The sequence below is a fragment of the Delphinapterus leucas genome, chromosome 15 (genome assembly GCF_059928025.1).
Source record: "Delphinapterus leucas isolate spDelLeu-1000000601 "Yukka" chromosome 15, BTC_Dleu_Yukka2, whole genome shotgun sequence".
Taxonomy (NCBI): Eukaryota; Metazoa; Chordata; class Mammalia; order Artiodactyla; family Monodontidae; genus Delphinapterus; species Delphinapterus leucas.
The window spans coordinates 82,324,204-82,336,246 of NC_143143.1; the positions used below are offsets into that span (position 1 = coordinate 82,324,204).

Below are 12,043 nucleotides of genomic sequence, written 5' to 3' on the forward strand. Positions count from 1 at the left end.
TAGCAATCTTTTCTTTGGAAAAGTCTTTGATCCGTGTCAGTTGGGTTCTGGTACCAAAGCAACATGCTTACTTGTGTCATTTAAACGCTTCTCCCCAAAGTGTTCAAGGAGCTACAGAAGAGGCCAAGTTCACATGCGCAAGGCTAGCTCAGGAAAAGCAAAGCCAGGAAGTGTGGTATAAACAGGATCCTTATCGCCAGGCACAGATCTGAGAGGGGCCCAGAGCTCCCCCCGCCACCCCCGCAAGTCAAACCACCTCCTCTTCCTCTCCTTGTAGCTGGGACTTTAGCTTACATTGCTATGGTTACATCATCACTTCAAGTCTTCATGTCTCCTACATGCACCTCAGCCGCTAAGCATCTCCAGGCTGGAAATCACCTGAAATGGTACTAGCTCCGGTTCCTATCTGCTACTTAGTAAGCTCTTTTAAATTGTTGACTGCCAAAAGACTAATTATTTTCATTGAGTTAGTCTCAGGGTCCCTAAAGAAGGACCCCATCTTTTTGAGGCTTGGTTCCCTACACTAGAATGGAGGGATCCACATTCTGGGAGCAGCTGTGATCTGTATCAGCTACGACTCCTTCTGTTACAAGGGATCAAAAACCATATCCACTCTCTCTTAAGCAATAAAGGGAATTTATTGACTCAAGTATCTTAAATTAATCCAGGGGCAGGCTGGCTTCAAGAACAGCTGGTTTTAGCAATCCCACTATTGGGCATATACCCAGAGAAAACCATAACTCAAAAGACACGTGCACCCCAATGTTCATTGGAGCACTATTTACAATAGCCAGGTCATGGAAGCAACCTAAATGCCCATCAACAGACAAATGGATAAAGAAGGTGTGGTACATATATACAATGGAATATTACTCGGCCATAAAAAGGAACGAAATTGGGTCATTTGCAGAGACGTGGATGGACTTAGAGACTGTTATACAGAGTGAAGTAAGTCAGAAAGAGAAAAACAAATATCGTATATTAATGCATGTATGTGGAATCTAGAAAAATGGTACAGATGAACCGTTTTGCAAGGCAGAAATAGAGCCACAGATGTAGAGAACAAACATATGGACACCAAGGGGGGAAAGTGCGGGGGGGATGAACTGGGAGATTGGGATTGACATGTATACACTAATATGTATAAAATAGATAACTAATAAGAACCTGCTGTATAAAACATTTTTTTTAATTTAAAAAATTTTTAAAAAGAACAGCTGATTTTGGGTCCTCCAGCAGAATCATCAAGGCCCAATTTCTCAGTCCCACTCTCTCTGTGTTAACTCTCATGGTTGCAGGGTGGCTGCCCTGAGTTATGTCCTTCTTGGTTTGTGGCCAATGGGGAAGAGTCTTGATTTTTGCTTGGACTAGTTTAGATCAGATGCCTGCCCCTGAAATCTCCATGATGAGAAGGGCATGTAATACCCAAGTTGTCCTAGACCTGGAATTCACCCCTACACACACATGCACACACACACACACATGCATGCAAACACACACACACATGCACGCAAACACACATGCACACACGCACACACACACACTCCCATGTGTCCCGAGAGAGGTAAGGAGATGGATCTGACAAGAACTGTGACATGTCTGAGATTTTCTCCTACTTCAAATTCACAAGTTAGCCTGTGACAGTTTCATGAATGCTGAGAGAAGACACGAGACTCTGAGGTCAGAGGCTATGTCAGGGTCCCCAAGACGAGGTCCAGTGATTCGATAGGAGGATTCACACGTTCCCACATATAGCTGTGCTCACAGCTCTGAGCCATCACAGTGAAAGGAGACAAAGCAAAATCGACAAAGGGAAAGCGCACAGGTGGCGGGGGGTGAAGTAGCAAGGAAACCAGGCTCAAGCTGCTGAGAGTCCCCTCCCAGAGGTCACACAGGGCACCCTTAATTCCTCCAGCAGCGAGCTGTGACAAACACATGGGCAATGTTGCCGGTTAGGGCAACTCTTGAGAGCCTGGCCCCCAGGGTCTTCACTGGGGCAGATCATGCAGGCAGCCTCTGTGTGGCCTGGACCAAAATTCCAGACTCTCCAAAGGAGAGCAGGCATCCAGCATGAATCACATCACTTGTACAAACAGTTTAGGCCCTGAACCATTCTTATCAACTCTGGGGATGGTGAAAACCCTCCTCAAATCCAAATTCCTATCCAAGCACCAAAGCCAACCTTGCAAGCAGGACTTTCTAGGGAGATTAGTCAGGCCTGTTATGTCAACTCTCCTGCACAGTCAAGGGGCTTTTCTTACAGCCTCACAAGCAGCTTGTTTCATCTTTGCATCATTTCCTCACATCCCTCAAGTCCCAGGGGCAATGCAAAGGTGGGCCCATGTGATGCTGTGCACACAGTGGGTTTGCATCAAAGCCAAAGAAAAAAAACCCTGAACATAGGAAGACCCAATCTTTTACAGTATCTGTGTAAACCTGACCAAGCTTTGCCTCAGAGGGAGACTTTATCTTTACGATATTGGACAGCAAACAATCCCGCCCTTCTGCTCTGGAGGGAGAGGTTATCTCTGTATTCCAAGGGAGTTTGTTACAAACATCCTGGAAAGGATAGTCTAGAAAAAAATGTCAAGTCAATGCCTCTGCTCAGAAGATGTGCAGAAACACGAGAGACCCTTGGAGCGCTGTGTCCCAGCTGGAGCCCCTAGCAAAGTTAGCAATGGTGTTAGGAGGAGGGGTTGCTCCAGGGAGACACCAATAATTGTTTACTCCAGGGGGCAAAATGATGTTTTACACATGAGTGATAACAACAAGATGTATCTATTAAGAGATTACTATATTCCAGACACTGTTCTAATGCTTTAGATGTTTTAGCTCATTTAGTCCTTTAGAAGTGACATAGTCTCCAATAGGTAATGAACAGGTCCCAAATGGTTTCAGAATACTATGTATGTATGTATGTGAGTGGAGAGATCAAGCAATGGAGAGATAGAGCCAAAGAGAAAGAGAAAGACAGAGAGAGAAACACACACACACATGGATCTGGAGCTATATCTATATATATTTCCTCTTTTGAGAAGAGTTCAAACCAAGGACCTTTGTCAACAAAGTACAAAACCATTGGGTTTAAAATAATGAAAACTGCTGCTCTTAGCTAAATGTGTTTCCTTCCTTTTTTTTAAAAGAGAGCAGTTGTGGGATGAGTTTCCACTGATTAATTCAATAGGATAATTACTTCTGAAAAAAAACTGTAAAGTAGGATAAAATCGTATTTTTTAGCTTTCAGCAACTTTTGGCTAAGTATTTTTCTCTAACGCCCAGACTTCTGTACTGTTTCCTCTCCAGGTAGGAAGAGGAGATGGTGGGTGGTATGGTGGTGATGGTGGTGGTAGCAACTTGACCTCAATTAAGTTCAATTTCATCAGGAAGATGGAAATGGTAAGAAGCCTTGTTTAGAGATCTCCTAGTGTGATAAGCACTGTGGACCCAAGCACCCAGTGGCAACTATTTTTCTTAACAAAGCATCTTTTAAAAACTTTATGTTCTTCCCAGGTATGCACCCCATGTCTCCTGAAGCTGCCCCTTTGCAAAAGTTGCCCATTTATGTAGGTTATTTGCTAATGCCCTTTTCCTTTCATTCATTCAACATTTATTGAGCACCTCCTATCTGCCCAGGCCTCTGCTGATCACTAGAGGTGCTGCAGGGGCCAAAGCAAAGGCTCTGCATCATGCAGCTTTCATCCCAGCTGAGGGAGATGGAAAACCAGGGCCAGAGCCGGGTGAGGCGAGTGAGGCACTCTCTTTGGATGGAAAATGTAAGGGGGGCTCCCCCAAAACTTAGTAATCAAGATAAATTATACTTTGATGCCATATTTTAAAAATCTAAATCAATGCAAAAAATCCATGGTGAACAAGATATCAAAATTTAAATTTATAACACGGTATCAGTGGTGGGAAGTGCAAGGAAGAAATTAAATCAAGGTAGGGGGTAGCATGATGGAGGAGACGTGCTCTTTTAGATGGAGAGGTCTGGGAAGATGACTCCGAATAGGGGACCAGGAGCCGAGTGATGCATCACTTAAGGGAGCTGGTCTGGCAAACATGGGGAAGAGTGTTCTGGAAAGGGAATAGCAAGGTGAGTGCCCAGAGTAGACGTACACCTGGAGAGTTCAACGGAGAGGAGCATGCCCGTGAGGCTGGAACTGAGTGAGAGATAGAGAAGAGAGTGACATGAGCTGAAAGGAGTAGCCAGGGGCCACTTCATGTAAGGCCCATATAGTCCTGGAATATTTTGTTTTCGGCCGCACCGTGCGGCCCGTGGGATCTCAGTTCCCCGACCAGGGATCAAACCCGCACCCCCTGCAGTGGAAGCTCGGAGTCTTAACCACTGGACTGCCAGGGAAGTCCCTCCTAGAATATTTTTAATATTTCACTAAAACTGCAAACAAAAAGTAATTTTTGTCCCGAGTTATCTCAGCAATCAATTCCATTTTCTACTTTATTTTATTTTAACCATCTTTGGGTTATCCTCCCAAGCGTAACCTTAAATGAGGCTGTGAAATTCTTAAAGAATCCTAGCACAGAGTTGGTTTTTCTTTTTCATGCTAACTCTTAAAGTGAGTTACTCTGCATATCAACTTTTTCCAGAAAGAATTCTTATTATTTATGTTATTTATTTATTTTTGGCTGTGTTGGGTCTTTGCTGCTGCACGTGGGCTTTCTCTATTTGCGGTGAGCGGGGGCTACTCTTCGTTGCAGTGCGCGGGCTTCTCATTGCAGTGGTTTCTCTTGTTGTGGAGCACGGGCTCTAGGCACGCTGGTTTCAGTAGTTGTGTCACGTGGGCTCAGTAGTTGTGGCTCTTGGGCTGTAGAGCGCAGGCTTAGTAGTTGTGGCACACGGGCTTAGTTACTCTGTGGCATGTGGGATCTTCCCGGACCAGGGCTCGAACCCGTGTCCCCTGCCTTGGTAGGCAGATTCTTAACCACTGCGCCACCAGGGAAGTCCCTCCAAACAGAATTTAAAACTGCACCTCTGGAGAGCACATGGGCAGAGCTAACCAGAAATCAAACCCTCAACAGTTTAGAAGTCTGAAATATTTGGGAACTATAGTAACCCCCAGTAGAAGCATTTAAAGTATTGGTTCTTAGCCTGGGCCTCGGGAAGTCATGAATGAAATACATACACGTATAAACTGTAGCAAAATTTCCTACATGCTTATGGATATTCTTCTGCGGAATAAGTCCAAAGTTTTCATCAAATTCTCCAACAGGTCCAATGACCCCAGAAAGGTTAAGGAATACTGATTTTGCTAGAGGGTAATGTTTTTCTCTTTCATGATTTCATTCCTCTCCTGCCCTTCAAGTTCACAGTTTGATCCAAGGATCCTCATAAGGGAATATCCTTTACTGGTTCATTCAGCAAAGGCAGTGGGAAGAAGCAGCAGATAACGAACCTGCTGCCCGGTGCGCTGGAAATGAAATGGCTCAAATCAAATAAAGCACGGAATACAATGCCTGACAGCTCTCAACACAAATTAGTTGCTACTGATGATAATAATCAACTTAGCTGTGTATAGTCTGCAACAAGAAGTACCTTAGAGACCAATACTCTAAAAAAAGAAACCAAGGAGGAAGAGAAAAAACATCCAGCTGCCTGAACTTTAATGCCCTCAGAGTCATCACCACTGGGAGTCATCAGCAGCTTTGGGGGGAGAGGTCAAGGATCCTGGCATCTGTGGTCAGATGGGCCTCATTTGAGGAAGCCCCTTCCTCATCTCCTACTCCTACTTCCTTGATGTGTGACCCTGACCCAAGACACCTTGGACATCTGAGCCTCAGGTTTGTCCTTTGGGAAACAGAAGGCATTACACCCCCAACTAAGGTTGTGAGGACAGAAGGAAAGAATGTTTCCAAATCTCCCAGTGTAGGTAGAATCATGGTTTGATAAAGAGCAGCTATTTTTTTTTCTTTCTTTTTTTTTTTTTTGCGGTACGCGGGCCTCTCACTGTTGTGGCCTCTCCCGTTGCGGAGCACAGGCTCCGGACGCGCAGGCTCAGCGGCCATGGCTCACGGGCCCAGTCGCTCCGCGGCATGTGGAATCTTCCCGGACCGGGGCAGAACCCGTGTCCCCTGCATCGGCAGGCGGACTCTCAACCACTGTGCCACCAGGGAAGCCCAAGAGCAGCTGTTTTTGTTTTTTCTGCCCCAAATGAATTCAGTGAGGGGTAGATATACTTGTCAGAAAATAGCACTGGTTTGAGAGTCTGTCTAAAGATCCTTGGGTTTTTGCTATTCTCTGTCTGATTTTCTGTCCATTGCTGTAAGAGAAAACTAATCTTAGAACCCATTCCCAGCTCTCACTGACTAGCTGTCTGACCGTTGACGAGTGCTTCGATCTTTCCAGCCTTCTGTGTCCTCCCCTAGAAATGAGATTCTAGGTGTGCTCACCAGTTTTAGGGGCTGCTTGTCACCTCTCTCTGAATGAGTCTGTACTTTCTTTTGGTTTATTGACTACTGAATAGTGAGTGTGCCAAAGACTCTTCTAGGCACTGAGGATGCAACAGGGAATAAATCAAAGTCCCTAGGGAGTTTACAATTCTTGTCATGGGCATAAAAATAAATCATAAGCCAATGAGAGGCCAGCTGATTAAAGGGTTTATTTTCTTTTAATTCCCATTAATTGCAGTAACAGATAACCCAATCTTATAGCCCTTGAAGTTTTCATATCCACATACACTTTATTTTCTGTTCCCAAGTGGGGAATATTTTCTGTTTCACTTTGGTCAACGTGGTAACATCCATTCATAAATGGTCGGCTTTACTCGCAGTGGATAAACTTTCCCCTAATATTTGTAATAATTAAAGGAACAAATGGAGAGATGGTCAAGAGCATGAAAGCAGACAATCATGGATTTTAACAGGGGTTTTGCAAGGGATTTGTGTTCTCATTATAGATATGATACAGCCTGTCTCTTGGAAACATCAGTGTACGTTTTATAACTATACCTGAGTCTGTTAATTATACCTCCTTTATCCTTTAATTTATTTTTAATTTTTTTTATATACCTGCGTTTTAATAAGTAAAATGCTTTTGCCTGGGCTTCAGTCTGCTGTGAATGAAATGTATACATGTACAAACTGTGTGCACTATTTCATATGTATAAAATATACATGGCAGTATCAGAAAGCTTCAGGCCTTAGAGAATTTTACTCCCCCATAATCTCACATAATATCACTTCGAAGGATTTGTTGTGAGTGCTTAGGTCACAACTGATGCTCACTAAAAAGATACGTTCTCTTTTTGAACACATGAACGTTAACTGAAATAACAGTTCCATCCATATTCATCACTAATTGCACGAATAAAATGCAGCCCTTCCCTCCACGAGCTCCCCAGCCTACGGATGTCTGCCCAGAGTCAGACAGGCTGGGGCCCGACGGGCTGCCGCGAGGGAGTAGAAGAACGCTCCGCACCCTGCTTGGCACTCGAGGCCCATTCAGCACTTTGCAGCAGCTCCCGCCGTGGGGCCACGCCCAGCGCCTAGCGATGTTCTCCATGGCAACCAGGGCGGGGCAAAAGCCCCACCCACCCCACCCCACCCCACCCCACCCCGCCGCGTTGCGACGGGCTTTTTGCGTCACTGCGGCGCGCCGGAAGTGGCTGCTATAGTCGCTAGGCAGCCCGGAAGTTGCGGCTGTAGGGGTTTACTTTGGACTCTGATTCCCGGCTTGCGATGGGTTGCGACGGGGGAACAATCCCCAAGAGGCATGAACTGGTGAAGGGACCGAAGAAGGTTGAGAAGGTCAGTGACATGGGTCCAGTGGGGCCCGGGGGTAGTGGGGCACGCGGACGCCCCCAGGGGGCGAAAGGAGGTGGGAGGGGGAGCCAGCGGGTTTCCACACGCAACTGTGCTCATTTATCCCTTTCAGAGAACTCAAGATTAACCACAGTATTAATAACGGGCCTCTATTGAGTGCGTGCTGTTGCTGTTCACCCGGCAGTGCGCATAATATGGGGTATCTCATGTAATTCTCAAAACAGCTCTACGGGTACATACTGTCAGAAGACATGGAAATTGAGGCTCAGGAGGAGAAAGTTGTAAAGCTAGTAAGTGGCAGAACCAGGATTTGAAGTCTGTCTGCTGCTAGTAACAGTGATACAAAGGCTGCTGTTTGTTGAGTTTTGTACACACTAACTTCGTTTTCTCAGTGAAGTCTTCTCAAACCGTTACCTGTGAGATCAGGTTCTCCTCTTTTTTTTTTTTTTTCTCTGCTGCGCTGCGAGGTATGTGGGATTTTAGTTCCCCGACCAGGGATCGAACCCATGCCCCCAGCAGTGGAAGCGCGGAGCCCTAAGCACTAGACTGCGAGGGAAGTCCTCAGGTCCTCCTCTTTAAAACTATCTAACAACCATGTAGACTGCTTTCAGGTTGATTAATGTTGATCTCAGAGGATGGTAAGCTCCTGGTGGCAGAGCCTGCACCTTTTACCCCCTCTACAACTAGCACAGCTCCTGGTGCAGTAGATATAGTGGATAAATGAATGAGTGAATAATCCCTAATTCTCACCAGTAATTGAGCAAATTATGTATTATAATTTCCATGCTACTAACAGGGAAATTGAGTCAGTAGCGTGACCAAGATCATGCAACTGGTAGGTAATAAAGCCAGGATTCACATCCAGTTATTCAGGATTTCAAAGTTAGCACTAGTAATTACTTTTTAATAATAGAAGGTGTGTAAAGCACCTAATACAAGTGGCTGGCACATTGTGAATGGTCCATATGAGTCCCCACTCAGCAGCCAGAGAAGTCTTTTTTAAAGATAAACTCCACATATCAACTGTATTGAAACCACTCCAGTGGCTTCCCATTGTATTCAGAAAAAGAATCCCACAAGACCCTGTGTGGTCAGACAGGGCCTGATGTAATTACCTCATCTTCTGCCCTTCTCCAGCCCTTTCATTCTGTTCCAGCTACACAGGCCTTGTTCCTCAACCTGGAGTATAATTTCCTCAACCTGATATGTTCTTCACTGAGATAGTCATATCATTTGGGTTTTGTTTTGTTTTTTTTTTTAACATCAATCAGTTCTTTACTCAAATGTTATCTCAGTCCACTGTAGCCAAAATACATCTCACTTCTGATCACTCTATCCTCTTCTGCTGCTTTATTTTTCTTTCTTTAAATAAAAATTATTTATTTATTTATTTTGGCTGCGCCGGGTCTTAGTTGCAGCATGTGGACTCTTAGTTGCGGCAGGCATGCGGGATCTAGTTCCCTGACCAGGGATCGAACCCGGGCCCCCTGTGTGGGGAGCGTGGAGTCTTACCCACTGGACCACCAGGGAAGTCCCTACTTTTCTTTATAATGATTATCACTATATTTGTTCTTGTCTCTTCCTATATGGACAGGGTCCTTGTATGTTTTATTTCTGTGACCCCTGTGATGTGTCTGCCACACAGTAGACACCCAACAAATATGTGGAATTTGAGAGTGAATGAACACCCAGGAGGATGGAGCGTACCCTCTAATCATACCAACATGTGCAGACATTAATGCTGGGTAGTTACCACTTGTGTGCGAGAGCTTTTACCCAAAGAGTATTCAGCTCAGTTTTGTTAACTTGTGCCCAGAGCTGAAGAAGTAGCTTAATGAAAGGCTTGGCAAAGAATAGGTGTCAGAAGGGGATAGAAAAGAAAAAGAGTGATCTGAAACAACTAGAGTGCCCAGGCAGGATGGAGTTTTATTATCCTTATTCACTCAAGAAACACTTATTAAGTGCTTACCGTATACACCATTCTAGGCCCTGAGGATGCAGCTGGAAACAGAGTCCAGCCCTTGTAGAGCTTACATTTTCAAATAGGTAAATAATAACATTTGTTGATCACTCATGTGGTATGTTGGGTCTGGCCCAAAACATTACTCAAATTTGATACCTTGCCCTGAAAAGAATGACCCTAGAATAAATGTTTTCAGAAGTTTTGGGGGGACCAATTTTTAAATTCCTGGGCAAGGAGTAATCTGGAAAGTAGATCCTAAACTTGCTGAACATGGCTTTTTATTTTTTTAAATTGATTTTTTTGTTAGCTGCGTTGGGTCTTCGTTGCTGCGCGCAGGCTTTCTCTAGTTGCGGTGAGCGGTGAGCAGGGGCTACTCTTTGTTGCGGTGCACGGGCTTCTCATTCCGGTGGCTTCTCTAGTTGCGGAGCACGGGCTCTAGGCGTGGGCTTCAGTAGTTGTGGCTCGCGTGCTCTAGAGCGCAGGCTCAGTAGTTGTGGTGCACGGGCCTAGTTGCCCCGTGGCACGTGGGATCTTCCTGGACCAGGGATTGAACCTGTGTCTCCTGCATTGGCAGGCAGATTCTTAACGATTGTGCCACCAGTGAAGTCCCCTGCCTGGCTTTTTATCCTAGCTCCTTGGTCTGCTTGTGTGTTTGTGACCTTGATGTGTAACTTAACTTCTTGGTATGTCAGTTTCCTCAACTACACAGGTAAACACCCTAACTCAGAAGGTTTTATGAGGGCTAAAAGGCAAGTCACTGAAACTGCTCAGCACAGTGCCTGGCACACAGTAAACACTTAAGTAGTTGTTCCTGCAAAAATTAAATCTAAGGGAATTTAAAATTGTTTCTTCCTGTTTTCTTTCAAATGTGCCATCCTCTTACATTATTCAGGTTTGACATTTTAGGAAGAGGAAAGAGTGGGACGTGGAATATTAAATAGGAGAAAATATCATTTGAGGGCTCTGGAAGGTCTCAGATCTGGATCTTTGTACTGTGGATAATGGCTTGATATGCCACATAGTGAGCAGTTGGCAAAAAACACTTCTGTTAAATTGCTGATTTTATAAAGAATTATACAGTCTGTGCTGAACTGTTTTTTTAAAAAAATGCCTATCTTCTCAATTCTTTGTCCTTAAATTCTGCTACAACTTTGGAGCCTTTCCCATCGTTAGGAATTAACCTGTACTGCTTGTTTTTTCTGTATGGCCTTCCTAACTTACTGTTAAGATACAGATATTAATATGTAACTAGCATAAGCAATATAATGACTTGATGTAAACTGTTTCTTTGTACATGTCATGTATAGAGAGGCCTTTATTTGACGTAGTGTCGGTTACTTGTGACTTTTTAAATCCCAACTTCGTGTGTCACTATCTTTGATTTAAAACACAAAAATCGTGGGACTTCCCTGGTGGTGCAGTGGTTAAGACTCCGCGCTCCCAATGCAGGGATCCTGGGTTCAATCCCTGGTCAAGGAACTAGATCCCACATGCATGCCACAGCTAAGGGTTCGCATGCTGCAACTAAGGAGCCCTCGAGCCATGACTAAGGAGCTGGTGAGCCACAACTAAGACCCGGCGCAACCAAATAAATAAATATTTTAAAAACAAACAAAAAAATTGTCACAGTGTGGTATTACTGAATAAGCCTTTATATGTGGAACTGTGGACCATGTGTCTTTCAGGGGTGAAAATTAATTGACAGGATTTTTTTTTCTTTTCTCAGGTTGACAAGAATGCTGAGTTAGTGGCCCAGTGGAACTATTGTACTCTAAGTCAAGAAATATTAAGACGACCAATAGTTGCCTGTGAACTTGGCAGGTATGGTTCCTTTACTTAATGGAGACGAGTTTTTATTAAATGATCTTAAAAAGAATTTTAATGTATAAATGCTGTTCTTGATTCATCAAATGTGAATGATCTCCAGCAAATTTGTGAAGCCTGGGTTATCATTCCCTGTCTCAGAACATACTTCTGCACTTTTCTATTCAGTTTGGTTTATTTAATCCATGGGTTGAAAACTCAGGGGCCATTAAGAGTTAAGTTATAAAGGTAAATGCATGAAGGACACATGTGGAGTCAGTAGGGAATGGTGAGGACTGGGGGAAACTGGAGAGTTCACATCCTGTCTAAAGGGTAGCTGCAGGAATTCCCTGGTGCTCCAGTGGTTAGGACTGACTCCACGCTCTCACTGCCAAGGGCCCAGGTTCAGTCCCTGGTTGGAGAACTAAGATGCCACAAGCTGTGCTGCACAGCTGACAAAAAAGGCAAATTAAGGGTAGCTGCTATTCAGTTCCAGCCTGT

The 12,043-nt window shown here is 44.5% G+C and overlaps 1 protein-coding gene across 2 annotated transcripts in view; it reads left to right on the plus strand.

Annotated features, from left to right (window-relative positions):
* The first annotated feature begins 7,615 nt into the window (after window positions 1-7,615).
* RTF2 (replication termination factor 2) overlaps window positions 7,616-12,043 on the plus strand; it is a 39,964-nt gene continuing 35,536 nt past the window's right edge. For both annotated transcript variants that reach the window (XM_022597517.3, XM_022597518.3), the window contains exons 1-2: window positions 7,616-7,761; window positions 11,466-11,560. In XM_022597517.3, the coding sequence (XP_022453225.1) occupies window positions 7,693-7,761; window positions 11,466-11,560 (164 nt within the window). In that variant the 5' untranslated portion in view covers window positions 7,616-7,692. The remainder of the gene's footprint in view (window positions 7,762-11,465; window positions 11,561-12,043) is intronic.